At 43.3% G+C, this 17,251-nt stretch overlaps 1 protein-coding gene and 1 long non-coding RNA gene across 8 annotated transcripts in view; one reads left to right on the top strand and one right to left on the bottom strand.

The window, feature by feature from the left end:
• DNAH6 (dynein axonemal heavy chain 6) overlaps window positions 1–17,251 on the bottom strand; it is a 295,021-nt gene that overhangs the window by 3,966 nt on the left and 273,804 nt on the right. The window contains exons 71-76 of the mRNA XM_077134752.1: window positions 15,863–15,992; window positions 13,158–13,285; window positions 5,505–5,690; window positions 4,969–5,041; window positions 4,072–4,223; window positions 1,033–1,255 (exon numbers count right to left, since the gene is read on the bottom strand). Coding sequence (XP_076990867.1) covers window positions 1,033–1,255; window positions 4,072–4,223; window positions 4,969–5,041; window positions 5,505–5,690; window positions 13,158–13,285; window positions 15,863–15,992 — 892 coding nt within the window. The remainder of the gene's footprint in view (window positions 1–1,032; window positions 1,256–4,071; window positions 4,224–4,968; window positions 5,042–5,504; window positions 5,691–13,157; window positions 13,286–15,862; window positions 15,993–17,251) is intronic.
• Window positions 1–17,251, top strand: part of LOC143661261 (uncharacterized) — a 201,515-nt gene that overhangs the window by 12,605 nt on the left and 171,659 nt on the right. The gene's annotated exons all lie outside the window — the stretch shown is intronic.

Raw genomic sequence — 17,251 nt, 5'->3', positions numbered from 1 at the left:
AGTGCAATGCCACCTTGGTTACTCAATTTTAATATCTGTTAGAATTAGCCCCTCCTACTTTATTTTCTTTAAAAAAAATATTCTTGCTGATCTTTGCACCTTATTTCATAAGAGTTTCAGGATAAGTTTCACCAACGATTCTGTTTAAATTATTGAGAACACTTTAAGCTCATAGATTAATTTGCAGAGAACCAACATCTTTACCAAATTGATCTTCCTATTATGCACAGGATATATAGCGCCTCCATTTATGCAAGCGTTACTTTATTGCCTTCTGTAATGCTTTATAAAGTCTTCCCAAAGGATCTTGGCCTTCTTTGTCAGACTTATTCCTAGCCTCCTTATTGATTTTGTATTATTGGAATGGGATCTTTTATATCAGCTTCATTTTCTGTTTGCTTTTGGAAAGTTAACAGAACACAGGAATTCTGTTAACTTTCATATATCAATTAGTCCTGCCAAAGTTTTATTATTTCTAGCAAATTTTCAATAGATTTGTCTTGAGTTTTCCACATAATCAGTTTGTCAGCAATAACAATTTTGACCCTTCTTTAAAAATTCATATACCTTACTTTACTTTCTCATCTTACTTACTTATCTAAGGCTTTCTGTATAGTGTGGAATGTAGGGGTTAGAACAAGTGCCCATATCTTGATTTTGACAATAATCTAGGCTTATAAATTTCAATAGCACATATGTTACTGGCTGCATTTTAATATTGTATCAATACCATGGTTGTCTTGGTGGGATGTGGGCTGGTGGGAACAGATCGTTGCCCACCTTTCCTGTAAGAGGAGATGACCCTTCCACACCACACTGCTTCCCAGGGCCTCCCTGAGGTCCCAGCCAGGATGCATGGTGATGGCTCAGTCGAGGTCTGTTCCTTCCACAGCTGAGAAGGCCCATATTGTACTGTGACCTCATTGTAAGCCCTTAATTGGCCCAAGATCTTCCTTTTGCTCAGACACCATAAGCATTTGGACTTTGTCATTTGTGCCTGGTCATATTTGTACTCACTGAGACCGTCCTCACCTGTGGTTGAGAGTGTCCCTGCCCGGGCCCCTGTTTTATAAAGTGGGGAGTGGTAAAGTGTGGGGCTTGGCTCATAATTTTGTTGAGGCTCAAAATGCACCACAGGCAGCATTGGATTCATCTGTCCAGGCAATGCATCTTCTATCACCATCTCCTTATCGTCCCATCGAGAAGCATCCATGAACATCCCATGGACTAGAACACCATCCTCAGGAGACGGCAACTGAAAGATACCCAGAGGTTTGGAGGTGAGAGGAGAAGGGCATCGGCAGTGATGGCCACATCGAGGCCCTCACTCTGGTCAGCTGGTTGTAAAACACCCCTGTGGATTACTATGAGTACGCACGTTTTAGAGAGAATACCGAGGCTCTGATAGGCTAAAAAACTTGCTGCTCAAATCTCATACTTTTCACACCCCACAAGGATGTCTAATGGAAACACATGTGGGAAACCCATTTGTGGGCTTCAGTCCCTATGATGTCAGGATGTAGTGACTTTTCCCTTTCTCATGGGAAGTAGATGGGATAAGAAGGCTGTGGTTACCATTTGTTATTCTTGGCCAGATCTTGCAAGGATCTGGGGGTCTTCCTACAAGTAGACACACATCTGCAATAATATTTGCAGACTATCTATGGAAAGTTCCTCTTCTTGATTTATTTTTTAGAACCTATGCTTGCTTTCCAGTGCTTTTAATAGGGAGGGGGAGGGGAGAACACTCTGTCCTTTGTTGTCCTGTGATGTGATGTCAACTATGTACACTTCCTGCCCCGAGAAAAATAGTAAGAATCCTTTTTGGAGCAGGCACTGCGCTTGGCTTTCAGAGGCTCAGCTGCAAATTGTGAGCTCCCATGGCAACTTTTCCCACATACTGAGTGAATCTGGCCAGTTCTGGGGCCCCAAGCATTTGAGTAATTGGAGTCCCACCCTTGCAGGCAGGTGACCAAGCAGTGTGGACAACAGGTAGTGAATTTTATAGTGAATAAATGGATGGTAAACTCTCTTTTGTCTCTGCTTTCTGAATGTAGTCTCCTGGGTGTGGTGGGGTGCGGTGGGCCTTCCCCTTCTGCTTGTGCAGACTTGGGCTGGGTAGGGGCTGAAAACCACCCTGCTGTCCACCTGCTCAGCCACGGGCGGGTACCATCTGCCTAATAAACCATGCAAAGGCAGCAAATGGGCTAATGGTGGTCCTGCCTACCAGAAATAAAGCTGTTGAAATTCATGCCCTTGCTGCCTCTTGCAGATGTATGCTGGGAGGAGGGGAGTCTGTGTTTAAATAGAAGTAGACTTGTCCTAGGATGTTCCAGTGAGACAACCTCTGAGGTCCCCGCAAGGCTCAGAGATTCTAAGTCCTTCTAGTTCATTGCACATGACCCAGCTGCACATGTGGTGTGGGTTGGGGTGGAGAGGGCATGTGGCTGTGGCCCAGGCGGTCACTATGAACCTCCGTCATCAGAAGCACAGAGCAGGGGTAGACTCCTGGAGGACTGCAGCCGGGGCTTTTATGTGGGTGTAGCTTCCCCACCCTCCACCCTCAGTTATTCCGCGGGTGGGCCAGGGACAGGCACCCTCCTGGCTCAGAAGGGTCTCAGAAATAACGAGGAGTGCACCTCTAAATAAAATTTCCCCTTACTTTAAAGAATATTTTGACGCTAAAATAAATTTCCTTAAAAATGTAAGCCTTTTTGCTGTCATTTGAAGAAGCAGACAATGAAGAGGCAAAGGGTCTTATAGTATTTTGTAGGTTAAGCCATGGATATAGGGTCCGTCCTACTTTCACTTTTGCTAATCAGGGCACAGCATCAATCGGATGTCAGCAGGGTGGATGTAATAGAATTACCCAGCTGATTAATACCAAGATATAAGGAAAACAGTCAAAACCGCTCACCCCAACTACAACAACTCATAAGCAAACACTTTCTCGCCTAAAGCAATCTGGATCAGGTCTTTGATTTCACGGCACATGGACATTATATATAGAAGGCACACTGGAGAGGGCAGGTGCTCTGGGACCAGAGGTTCTCCGCCCCATGCGTGCCTTGGCACACCGCTACAACAGTGGCTCTCGTTCCTGTCTGCATATCAGAGTCACCGGGGAACTTTAAAAAACAATGAACCCACACCCAGAGAATCTGATGTGAATGGGGTGTGGCTTGAGTGCTAGGAGTTTTAAAAGCTGTCCAGGTGATTCTAATCTGCAGGCAAGGGTAAGCGTTGCTGAACTTCCCGAACAGTGATTCTATAACGTCAGTGGGCTAAGAACCACCTGTTGGATTTCTTAAAGCACAGGTTCCTGGCCCCCAGCCCTGAGTTTCTGATTCCAATAGGTCTGGGGTGGGACCTAGGAATCTGCATTTCTTATAAGTTCCTAGGTGAGGCTGATACTGCTGGTCCAGGGGCTGCACTTTGAGAACTCCTGCTCTAGAAGGAATGGTTAAAACTAAGTAAACAGTTTGAACTGCTTGCTTAGCACATTCCTATTAGTTGGGTCATGCAGGAATAATTATGTGATGTGTATAGGTAGCACATCAGTTCTGCTGGGAACCAGGAGAATGAATGACCTGGCTAACTTCCGCCTCTAACAGTCATGTGTCCTGGTGAACTCTGCTGGGTTGTTTCCATCTGCCGTTTCATGAACCTGCGCTGAGGCTCTGAGGTGGGGGCACCATCCTCATTTACAGATGAGACCACTGAGGTGCAGATGTGGTACTAATTTCTTAGCACACATAGGTGGTGAGGGGGAGAGTCAGGATTCAAACTCAGGCCTGCCTGATTTTGAAATGCTTATTGTGTCCCAAAGAGGGGGAAAGTTACTGTACGTATCTAGGAAACCAAACCAAAACTTTCAAAGATATTTCTACAAATGAAACTCAGGTAGTCCCGTCTGCCCGTTGCTAATTGGGGAGCTTGTGTTGGGGGTGTGATGCACATCCTTCCCCTCCCCACCCCCGGGACACAGATGGGTGGTGGGGGACCAAGGGAGATTGACCGAAATACTGAAGGGCAGTGGGATAGAAGCTGCTTAGCTGTGTTGGATGGTACCTCCAAGTCCATGGGCAGTTCTTGCCCAAATTGTACTGTTTTGGCAGATTCTATGACTGCAGCTTGATCCCGGTAAGTAGGAAGCACGATGTACTTGAAACCCAGCTCGTCTATTGGCAGATTGTATTTCCGAGCGTGGTTTTGAAGTGTTCCTGTAAATGTAAAGACCAGACAGCTGAGTCCTCTAAACACCACTGCTAGGCCCGAGCGAGAGTGGTGTGGGTTGATTTAAAGGGCAGGTGACCCCTGCCCGAACATGTGTCCCCTTCACCCCTAGCATCAGAGCCTCTTCTCCACAGAGACTCCTCACTTTATTCCGAGTTAGGTCAGTGCAGGCAGGAAGTGAGGGAGCCATGGTAGGCACAGGTACCGGTTGGGGTAGAGAGAGAGGGAAGAAGGTCAATTATGTCTGCCAAGGAGACAAAGCCAATGTGGGGGAGTTGGGGGCACCAGAGGCATGGGGGAGCCTGGACCCCGGGCACAGAGGGAGTGAGAGGAGGGCATTTCAGACCTCAGTCTCCCCAACTTTAGAATCACGTTCGGCTTGTCATGGATGGGATGGTTATTAGGGATCAGAATGAGATCCCCGCTGGATTTCCTGGGGAAGACGCTCAGAGCTGGGGCCAGAGTATGCAGAGAGCAGCTGGTTACACCGGAGACAGGGTGTGCTCAGAGGCAGCAGTGCCCCTGCTTTGTAACCTGAGAGGGGCAGGGATTAGGTGGCTGGGGGATGCCTGCTGTTCACGCCTTCCTTTTCCCTGGTAAGTGAGAAGAGCAGGGCCTTCCTTGTTGGCCTGCCCCGAAATCAGCAGCCAGCCATGTTCCCAGCGCCTCGAAACCCCTCTTATAGGACACTGTGATTTTCCTTGTGGGACTTTTCTAGGAAAGCACTGGTACCTGTTAGAAATCCTTGAGGAAAGAAGAAACCGGAGATCCAGTAGGACTTGGGCTGTCCTCTTTTAAGCCACAGCTGAAGAAGAAACATTACACCATAAGGCACTTCATTTCTGAGGGGGATTAATGATTCATCACCTAAGTTAAAGTCCTATTCTGGAGGCCCCTCGGGAGGCAGGATCTAGGGAGGCACCCCCATTCGTACTGGCTGCCCCATCCCCTGACCCCACCCACCCAATGTGGTTATGACAGGCAGTGTGTAAGAGGGAGGTGGCAGCAAGTTCATATCTGCAAGTCTGGGCTCTCTCTGCTTGTTTTTGTGCCCCACAGACTAGATCTGAACCCCAGGGATGGCCTGAAACTAAATGGAATATGAAGGTAAAGGCTGAGGCCAAAGTGAGTTAAAATGGGCAGAAGATCCTCAAAGTGATGATGGTCTAGAAATTTCTGTTCCTCTGGGAACAGAGGATCCCTTGATGGTTACTGATATTTCCTGTGCCACCAGATTCATGGGACCCCAGAAAAGAGAATTGTCTTACATCCACGAAGGCAGTCCTGAGCATGAGGTCTTTCACCCACGATCCCAGTGGCTTCAGGGAAGGATAGGCTGTGCTGGACCACAGGGAAGGCACCTGGTTGTTGAGGAAGCTCTGATACACCTTTTCCATTTCTTCAGACATCACCACAAATCCAGCAATAGCTTTGTTGAGCATCTGTAGGGAAGTCTGAAAGAACAACAAAATGTGGGCACCCTTCATAGCTGTCAAGGTCGAGGGTGAAGGAGGCACACAGGGTGGGTGGGGCTGCCCCAGGCGGAAGGGCAGCTTGTTGGGTGCTATCCTCTCACACCCTTTCTTGGGTCATACCTTCCAAACTTTCATGCATTTTTACCACATGTGACCAGAGAAGTGGAAGACTTGGGTAGGGGTGCTCAGAAGGAAAGCGGGGAGAACGTTCCTGAAGCCTAGAGAAGTGACCTCAGGTCTCCTTGCCTCTGTCCAGTTCTCCTCCAGGCCAGAGGGAAAATGGGCCTGGTGGTTGGTGACTTGGGAATCATGGGTGGTGGCGGTGGTGTGTGTGTGTGTATGTGGGAGAGAAGAGACGACCTCCTGCCAACGGTCACCCTGCCCGAGGGGTAACATCAGAAAGGGGAGATTCTAGAGGACACCAATCTTCCAGCCGGTTCCAGAGGAGCTCCTTGTACTGGAAATATTTCTTTCAGATCCTCCTCTCCCCATCAAAATAGAGAAGCAGGCGCTAGCACTGGGACATAGCTGGGTTGGGAGCAGCCATGAGAAGTTCAGGTGAGATTTGCCACTTGGACAAGGACAAAGGAAGGGCATGTGGATTGGTCATGGCCCTCATGGGTTCCAGTTTTGTGAGAACTACTGCTGTACATCGGGACGATATAACAGGAAGTTGATGGAGGCCAAATTTACGTTGATTAGAACCAAAACGAGGTCTAGGCCTGCATGCACGTAGCCCAGACAGCCAATGTGCAGATGAAATAAGGCTATCACCCTTCTAATTCCTTCCTTCATAGTTTTTTCGTTGGTCCCTGAGGCCCCGCATCCACCACGCCCACTCTCTGCATCACTTTTCATAAGAGGTGGTAGTGATAAAAGGAAGGTTTTAGTTAGATGTGTCCTTAGGATCTGAGGAACCACTTGCAGCACCCAGCAGGAAGGGTTTTTTTAGCCAGAGCCAAAACAGTACTTCACGGTAACCACTGAAAATGGAAAAAGGAAATGGAAAGACTCATTTAAAATGCATGGGGGACCTATAAACAAGAGACATCGAGGCATCAGATTGCCGGGAGACTCCTCGGGTGACTCCTCAGGTCTCCACTGCTCTGGTCTGCCAGAGGAGCTGGCTCACACGCAGTGGACTCAGTTCTCCCCAAGTAGGGCTAGAATCCTAGAAAACAGGAGGCCTCACACTCCAGGACCTGCCCTGAGGAGAATGAGCTTGCAAAGATGGCGCCTCCAAGGCTCCTACGTGCTGCCGCCCTCCCCGCTCTCTCTGCGGCACAGTGCGTGCTCCTATCCCCAGGTGAAGTGCAGGCGCTGGCTCCAGCTCCTCCCCATGCCTCTGACTTGGTCCACCTCTCCTCGAATACTCCAAGTTGGCTCCTGCTTCAGGGCTTTGCACGGGCCACTATCTCTTCCTGGGATGCTCTTCTCCGAGAGGATGGCTGAGCCCTAATGATACCTTCTCAGAAAGGCCTTCTTTTTTTTTTGTCAAAAATCAAATATCTTTATTAGGCAAGTTGTAGGTTTATAGAAAAATCAGGCAGAAAATACAGTTTCCATATTCCCAGTTTTCCTTGATATGAACATTTTGCATTAGTATAGTATTTTTGGTACAATTGATGAAACAATATTATTATAGTTATACTGTTAACTATAATTTATAGTTTACATAAGGTTCATTCTGTGTTGTACCTGCTTAAGGTTTAAAAAAAATTTTATTCTAAAAACATCTAGACAATCTAAAGTTTCCCCTTTTAATCACATTCAAATTGTTCTGGTTTGCTAGCTGCTGGAATACAACACACCAGAGATGGATTGGCTTTCAGTAAAAGGGGATTTATTTAGTTAAAGTATAGTTCTTCAGAGGAAAGGCAGCTAACTGTCAACTGAGGTTCTTTCTTATGCAGGAAGGCACAGGGCAATCTCTGCAGGCCTTCTCTCCAGGCCTCTGGGTTCCAACAACTTTCCCTGGAGTGATTTCTTTCTGCATCTCCAAAGGCCTGGGCTGAGCTGTGAGTGCTGAGATGAGGTATGCTGAGCTGCTAAGCTGTGCTATGTTGGGCTCTCTCATTTAAGCACCAGCCAGTTAAATCAAACATCATTCATTGCAGCAGGCATGCCTCCTAGCTGCAGATGTAATCAGCAACAGATGAGGTTCACATGCCATTGACCCATGTCCACAGCAACAGAACTTAGGCACCTTCACCTGGCCAAGCTGACACCTGAATCTAACTACCACATAAATATAAAATTCAGCGGTGTTAATTATATTCACAATATCATGCTACTATTACTATGTTCATTACCAAAACTTCCCCATCACCCCAAACAGAAACTCTGTACCAATTTAGCATTAACTCCCCATTCTCTACCTCCACCCTGGTCCCTAGTAACCTCTATTCTAGTTTCTCACTCTGGGAATTTGCTTACTCTAATTATTTCATATCAGTCAGGTCATACAAAATTTGCCAATTTGTGTTTGGCTTATTTCACGCAACATGATTTCTTCAAGGTTCTTCCACTTGTTCTGTGTATCAGAACTTCATTTTTTATGGCTAAATAATATTCCATTTTATGTGCATACCACAATTTGTCTATCCATTCATCTCTTGATAGACACCTGGGTTGCTTCCACCTTTTTCTCTTGTAAATAATGCCACTATGAACATCAATTGTGATGTGTTTGATTGCCTGCTTTCAATCTTTTGGGTATATATCCAGAACTGGAATTGTCAGGTCATATGGTAATTCTATACTTAACTTTCTGAGGAACCGCCAAACTGTCTTTCACAGTGGTGGCACTATTTTACATTCCTGCCAATAACGAATGAGTATTCCCATTTCTCCACATCCTCGCCAACACTTGTAATTTTCTGTTTTTTTTAAAAATAGTAACCATTCTAGTGAAATGGTATCTCATCGTGGTTTCATGCATTTCCCTGATGGCCAATGATGTTGAACATCTTTTCATCTATACATCTTCTTTGGAGAAATGTCTATTCAAGTATTTTTTCCCAATTTTAAATTGGGTTGTCTTCTTATTGTCGGATTGTAGGATTTGTTTATATATCCTGAATATTTAACTTTTATCAGATATGTGGTTACAATAGTCTCCCATTCTGTAGGTTGTCTTTTTATTTTCATGAAGTCTTTTATTGCTCAAATGTTTTAAATTTTGACAAAGCTCCGTTTTTCTATTTTTTCTTTTGTTGCTCATGCTTTTTGTGAAAACCCTAAAAAAACATTGCCTGACACTAAGTCCTGAAGCTGCTTCCCTATATTTTCCTCTAGAAGTTTTATAGTTTTGGTTCTTATATTTAGGTCTTTGGTCAACTTTCAGTTAATTTTTGTATATGTTGTGAGGTAGAGGTCTGGCTTCATTCTTTTGCATATGGTTTCCAGTTTTTCTAGTACCATTTGTTGGAAAGACTATTCTTTACCCTTTGAGTGGATTTGAAACCCTTGTCAAAAATCAGTTGGTCATAGATATGAGAGTTTATTTGTGAATTCTCAATTTGATTTGGTCTATATGTCCGTCTTTGTGCCAGTACTATGCTGTTTTGATTATTGTGGCTTTATAATAAATTTAAAAATTGGGAAGTGTGAGTCCTCCATCTTTGTTCTTCTTTTTCAAGATGGTTTTGGCTATTCAGAGCCCTTTACCATTCCATATAAATTTGATGATTGACTTTTCCATTTCTGCAAAGAAAGCAGTTGGAATTTTGATTGGAACCGTGTTGAATCTGTAAATTGCTTTGAGTAGATTGATAGTTGAGCAATATTTGGTCTTCCAATCCTTGAACATGGACTGTCTTTTTTTTTTTTTTATCACAATAGTTGTGTATTCATTACCATGATCATTTTTAGAACATTTGCATCACTCCAGAAAAAGAAATAAAAAGAATAAACAAAAACTCATACATACCATACCCCTTACCCCGCCTTCTAATTGATCACTAGTATTTCCATCTACCTAATTCATTTTACCCTTTGTCTTCCCTATTATTTATTTATTTTTATGCATATGTTTTTTTACTCATCTGTCTACACCCTGGAGAAAAGGAAGATCGGACATAAGGTTTTCACAATCATACGGTCACATTGTAAAAGTATATATCACTATCGTCAAGAATCAAGACTACTGGAACACAGCTCAACAGTTTCAGGTACCTCCTTCCAGCCACTCCAATATACCATAAACTAAAAAGGGATATCTACATAATGCGTAAGAATAACCTCCAGGGAGGGATTAGGATTAAACATGACTTTTCTAGGGTACATACATCATTTCAAACCAGCACACTTTCCAATTTAGATGCATTTTATTTCTTTCTTTTTCTTGCTGAATTTTTCTGGCAAGAGCTTCAGTACAATACTGAACATTAGTGGTAACAGTGGGCATCTTCTCATGTCTTGATCTTAGGGGAAAAGCTTTAATCTTCCACCATTGAATATGATAAATGGTCTTTTCCATATGCAATGGTTGGGTTCATGAGTCAACTTGGCCAGATTATTAAGGTGCACCATTGTTAGGCCAAGCAAGCACTGGCCTGATGGTTACTGTGAGGACATTTTGTGAACTTAAATAATCAGTAAATTGATTGAATCTATGACTGATTATATCTACAGTCAACTGAGGAGACTCCCTTCAGCTATGAGAGAAGTCTCATCCAATTAGTTGAAGGTTTTAAAAGGAAAAGTGGTTATTTTAGCAGTCAGAAGAGAGGATTTCCATCTCTTATTTCATCCAGCCAACTTTTCCTGGGGAATTCATCAAAAATCTTCATTGATGTTCCCAGCTTGCAGCGCCCCTCCCCTACAGAATTTGGACTTGTGCATACCCACAGTTGTGGGAGATAATTTTTATAAAATTTCCTAATATTTAAAGATAATTCCTGTCAGTTCTGCTTCCCTGGAGAGCCCTGACTAATACATCATTTGAGGAAGTTTCCTTCTATTCCCGGTTTAAGTATTTTCATCAAGAAAGGGTGCTGGATTTTGTCAAATGCCTTTTCTGTGTCAATTGAGATGATCCTGTGGTTGTTTTCCTCCATCATGTAATGTGGTGTACTATGTTGATTTTCTTAGGTTAACTCACCTTTGCATGCCTGGAATAAATCCCGCTTGATTACAATGTCTACTTCTTTTAATGTGTCCCTTCAAACTCCTCTTTATATCATCTTATTTTATTTTTTTCTGCAGCATTTTTAATGAGATAAAATTTTCTTGTTTAGTGTTCGTGAACACACTTGTTTCTTACTTCTCCTCACAAGTCTGCCAGCTCCATGAGGGGGATCCTGCCTCTCTTCTTTTCCCAGTGATGGGTGTGGAGCAGGTGCTGGCAAGCATTCATTTAACAAATATTTATCGAGTTTCTCTATGTCATTGAGTTAGATGTTGGGGCACAGGGATAATGAAACAGTGACAGTGGCTGGATAAATGGGGCGGCCTAATATAATTGGGATTGGGTATTCAAAGTTTTTTTTTTTAAATCAATATAATGAGGATGACTGAAAGAGAGCACACTTGGGGGCAAAGATTAATCATAGGATGGCTTTGGTTATTCAAATATGAGGCCTGGAATGGAGGGTGATTAGGGCTAATAGAAAGGACAATAAAAAAAGAGGGGGTAATGCTTGGTGATTGGTTGCTTCTGGAGGGGAGAACTCTGACTGGTGAGCTATTGTACGTCTGGGACTGAGGGCTGGAGACCCACCCATGCTGTATCCATCCTCCAAAATACTTAAGCAGGGATGGTTAAGAGGCTAGTTGTCACATGGCCCAAAAGGGCAAAGATTGCTACATCTTTCCAGTTTCCAGTCAGGGATACTAAATGTATTAAAAAGAAAGAGTAAGTTAAGTAATCAGTACTAGTTATCAACTGGGGGCAAAATAATTCTCAATTGTGGGATTATATGGTGTAGAATATGAAGGCTATAAAACTGTATCACTCATTAATTGTGGCAAGCACAGCTCATTGTCTCCCACCATCCACCTCCCTTTCCTCTGAATAATAGTGCCCTCTGAGTACAAGCAGGGCACACAGCAATCCATCCAGAAGCTACATTTCCACCACGCTACTGGGGTGTGGTCATGTGACCAAGCTTCAGCTAATGTGATAAAAGAAGAAATGACGTATGCAATTCTGGATTACATTTTTATAAGGAAACTGTCCTTGGCCCTTTCTTTCCTAACCTGAGCTAGCTGACAAAGACACCAGCTGGAGTAGTCACTTTAGATCCAGAGATGGAAGCTACCTGTTGAGGCTGCAGGAGCCAACCTGGATGAGCTCGCAAAGCAGAACTAACTACCTGCCCAAGACAGGGCTTCCTCTGGGCTGTTAGCTGAGATAGAGGTTAATATTTTGTTTTGATCACTGTATTTGGGAGTCTTTATTTACAGCAGCTTAAACTGTACTCTGATGCATTCCATATAGAATGTGGTAGTCCTGACTTGGCTACCTAGCTGCTGACACTGGCACATACCTGACTAGATGTCACAGTCCCAAGGTGGGGACTTCACATACTTGGCTGACCAAGCGCTCACCTAATCGATATGCCTAGGTATTGCCACTCAAGCAGCAACATTCAGGGACTTTGTTTTCGTAATAGGGCACAGAGATGGTCCTTGACTCTTAAAGATCTACTCTAGTTCTCCTCCCCCTAGACTCCTTTCTGAGTCTTGACTCCCTTTGGTTTTCTGCTTGGCAGTAAAACTTTTCCAGTTAATGCTCAATATTTGGTTTTGAATAGTTTTTATTTTCTTCCTTACTGAAATTATGCACAGAGAAACTAGGAAGCCCTTTAACCATCATTCTAAATGTGAGGAGTCTAGAGAGAAAGTATCCCTGAGCTTAAGGCAAAGGATCAAACATTTGTTCTGAAATTTTCGTTGCAATGACATCATCTGGGGCGTTTATTTAAAAATTCACATTTCCAGGCCCCACCTCACAGGATTCTGATTGAGCAGATCTGGAGTGTGATCAGGAAACCCACATTCTGAGCAAGCACTATAGGGGACTCTCACAGATGGGTTTTGTAGCTCCCAGTTTGAGAAACTCCAGTTTTGTGTTTTCCTAAGGACTTTGTTACTAAATGCAAAGCAGATGCCAGGAGCTAGCACCAACTCTCTCCTAATCAAGTCCTGATTCAAATTCCCAGTGAGTTAATGATAATTCTAAGGGTATAAGTTGGGGTGATGAGGGGACTAAGGATTTGTAATGCTACACATTCAGTCAGTCGTTATTAAAAATAGTGAGCACAGATTCGTCCAAGGAGGATACATTCAATTTTAGACAAGTTAAGTCTGAAGAGATGTTAGCATATTCAAATGGAAATACTGAAGTGATAGGAATGGAAAATTCTAAGCCCATCATATTCTTATACCATATTCTAAAAAGCTTTGTTACCCAATATTAATGATAGACACGTGTTCTCTTACATGTATTAACTTCAGCAGATTGTTAAACCGGTCTACTTCCTGCCCAAGAACGGTGGTCAAGGAGTTAAGGCGACCTTGATGATCCTTGATGAAAAGGCTCTCAGAAGCACCTTCCATTCCTAACGTTTCTGAAACACACATAGCTGATTTCTTAGTTTCGTCACCATTGACTTCTATCCTCATAACATGGTCATCTTAATATTTTCACTAGCCACTTCTCCATTACTGAAGCCATATATACAGGGCTTAAATTTAGAACTCTTTGGTGATTTACTTGTGTAATCTCAGACGCAGGCTTGAATTCCTTTATCAGGGATATATATATATATATTTATTTGTAAACATTATACCAGTGCATTTTAATTCTCACTTTAAAGCATGTTACCCACGTGTGTTTTCATGATCTCTGCCGATCTGAGCTTTGTGGTCTATGACCCTGGGACAGGGAGGGCAGGTTCTTGACTGCTAACTTAGAAGGAGGATGTGAACTACCCAAAGAAAAGAGAAGGCATCCCCTTTCCACCCTGGGTGGCTGGGCAGAGGATGAGGAATGGGGTGAGAGGGAAGAGGGTGAAGTTGGAGGCCACTGTGACCCCGCAGTTTCAGTGAGGTTGAGTGGGGGAGGTTATGGAGACAGCACAGAAGGACGCACCAGGCCTGGGCTGAGTGGAGGCACAGCCTTGTAGACGTAGTGGCAAATGATAGCAGGACAAAAGAGGGGACTTTTCTTAGTCAGAGGGCCACCTTAGTCGTCCCATTTACCAGGTGGGTATGTCATAGGCCAGGCTCTTCCCCGACTCACTGCATTGCACCTATGAGCAGAGAGGGTGGGCGCAGAAGAATGAGATGAGAGAGATTTGGTGTTTATCCCAAAGTTCTGAGCATTCCTCAAAGGTACCAACTCTTCTTTCTCCTTGCCATCCAACAAGCAGGGGCTCAGATGAACAACCAATGTGAGCTATGAAAAATGGAGGAACTGCATTTCCTTCCTTCCAGGTCAAGTGAGAATAAACGAGTGGCTCTGAAATATGCACACTGAATATCTTCCTAGCCACATACATTTGGGCTGCCGAAGAAACATTACACAGCAGAATGGGTTAGTCCAATCTCTGCAGGGCCCACAGTGCTGTGGCTATCTGTCCCTGGTTTTCTTCTTCTGCCACTCCCCTCAGGGGCAGTTGCTTCCTTGCCCCTCACTCTCAGTGATGGCATCACTTACATTTCACAGTGAAAATACAAGCTTTGTGATGTTTGGAGAGAGCAACATCAACGGGATCTATGAAACAAGTACATTCTCTCTCTAGCTATCTATCTGCCTGTCCATCCTTCCTCCTCCCAGCCTCCATCTCATGGCTATGGACTGAAAATTGCTTTCTGACAGCGCTGACTCAAGTTCACCTGAACATCAACAGAACCCTCTACTCAAGTAGCCCGTCATCAGAGGATCTGCTTCTTGAAGGCAGATAACTGGGTTCTGAGGTCACGTTGCCCCCTTTCTCTGCGGCTTGAAGAGTGATGGAAGACTCAGCCACTGGTCCCTCTGGCCTCGGTTTTTTTTTCTTGTCATGACATCTCTTCCAACCATAAACAACAGACTAAGACATCTAACTCTACAGCCAATCTAAGCACAAGGGTGAAAGTGGATCTTTTACGATTCTTCAAGAAGATTCCTTACTAATCAGAAAATAAGATGAAATTAATTTAGCTATTTCTCCTGAATGGAGAACAAAAAAAATGAAATGGATTTTAGAACAGGGCTGCCAAGCAGAATTTTTTATGATAATGAAAACATTTTGTATCTGCACTGTCCAATATGGTAGCAGTTGAAATGTGGCTTACATGACTGAGAAATTGAATTTTTAACTTAATTAAACTTAAATTCAAATTTAAATGGGCACATGTGGCTAGTGGCTCTTGCCTTAGACAGCGCAAGTCTAGAGACAGGAGAATAATGAAGCCAAGGGAAGTTTGAAAAAAAAAAGTCTGGTTAATGTTACATTGGGCTAGAAATCCACTTGCTCCTATTGCTTCTTGCCATTGAGGTGCTGAGATGCTGCAGGTTCCAGCTTACAAATAGAGAGTTCCACATCAAAAACCAGTGGTGTTGGGGGTTGAATTATGAATCCCACAAAAGACATGTTCAAATCCTAATGAGCATTTCTGTGAGTGTGGAACATGTTGCGAATGGTATCTTTAAACATGCTGAGGTAAGTCAGGGTGTGGACTCATTTGTGAATAGAATCTTTCGAGATTCTAACTAGGTATGGCCAAACCAAATGGTGGCGGGTCTTAATCCGTAGGACAGGAGGCCTTATTAAGAGAGGAAGTTTGGACACAACCAGAGAAAGCCACAGGAAGAGTCAGAAGATGTAGCAACCAGAAGTGGAAGCCAGAGAAGAGAAAGAAAGAGAGCTGTGTGATGGAGGACTGCCCTAACCAGAATGCTACAGGCCTCAGAGAGAAAGTTTGGATTTGCTGATGCCTGGATTGGGGACTTTCGGCCTCAGAAACTGCAGTCCAATAAATTTTTGTTGTTTAAGCCTACTCTTTGTGTGGTATTTATCATAGTGGTTCTGACAAACTAAGACAAAAGTGTAAAGAAAAGTCTCGATGAAATAAGCAGGTGTGGACATCAGCTTATCACTTAGCTGACTCGGTACTATATAAAATACCATTATATACTGATGTCAGGAATTATTTATTACCCGGAACTCTTGACTGGACAGAAGCAACAAGTTCTTGGACAATTTCATCATTGCTTTTTCCTTCTCCACCAGAAGACGACCTTGGCTGGACGTCAAGTATGGTGTTGATTAGAGAGTTGGTCTCTTTGTACTGTAATAATGGGAAGAGATAGAACAGTGAAGACTCAAATTCTTAAAAATTAATTTTGCAGCACATATAGTTATACTTTACAAGAATAAGGGCAGTTCTCAATAACAAGGACAAATTTTTTATTTCTTCCCTGTAAAGTTCACAGTTTAATAGAAAGAAACATGTATAGATTTCAGTGATGAAGGGTGACTAACCAAACAAAATTGAGAAATTGGCAAAATGGGCTTCTCCTCCCCAGGTGAGGGGTAGAACATTGACTTTGGAGACACACGGACTTGGGATCTGGTCCCAGCCCTTGCAGCTGATTGGCTGAGTGACCTTGGGAAAGTCACTCAAGCTCTCCAAGCCTCAGTGTTCTCGACTGGTAACAGTCAAGATAACAGATAACAGCCTCACTGTGCTGACATAACATTAACGAGATAATGCTTCTAGATCACTTAGAACGATGCAGCGTACATAGCAAGCCCTCCAACAATGGTATCTACTTAATTTTTTAAAATGTTTTTTAAATTGTGAAATATAACATATATAAAGAAGAGGAAGAAAAAGCAATGATTTTCAAAATACAGTTCAGCAAATAGTTACAGAACAGATTTCAGAGTTTGTTATGGCTTACCATCCCACTATTTCACCCCAAAACACTGGAGGCAAGAAGAAATACCAATGTAGTGATTCAGCAGTCATACTCATTTCTTAAATTCTATTTTCTATGTTAAACCTCCTCCTCCTTTGATCCTTCTCCCAATTTATAGGGATCTTTAGGCAATGCCCATTTTGACTTTTTCATATGGAAGAATAAGGGGATGTAATTAGTTGATAATCTTGGAGAGGCTGATCCCTCTGGGTTTCAGGATTTATCTGGCCTAGGAGGGCTCTGGAAATTATAAGCTCGAAGAAAGCAAACAGTGTATGAAACTTTTATAGAGTCTCAGTTTGAGCCTTAAGTGTTCTTAAGATTCAACAGGGGTGATGTTGACTGGGGTTTAGCAAACCATGGCAATTATTGTCCGATATAAAACCTTTAAAATAGTTCATGTAAGAACTGATTCATGATTGTAGATTTTATCAGTGGGACACATAGCACTATACATCCCCTTTCAATCATATTCACCCCAATATGGTAATGTTACTTGTAATCCCACTATTTGGGGTTCATTGGGTATGTTTGACTTGCATATTTATGTCTTTTATAAGGATTGGGAAGTTCTCCCTGATCATATTTTCAAGTAACCTTCTCAGCCCTTTATTCCTCTCTTTCT

The sequence above is a fragment of the Tamandua tetradactyla genome, chromosome 17 (assembly GCF_023851605.1).
Source record: "Tamandua tetradactyla isolate mTamTet1 chromosome 17, mTamTet1.pri, whole genome shotgun sequence".
Lineage (NCBI taxonomy): Eukaryota > Metazoa > Chordata > Mammalia > Pilosa > Myrmecophagidae > Tamandua > Tamandua tetradactyla.
This window is presented reverse-complemented; position numbering and strand designations above follow the sequence as displayed.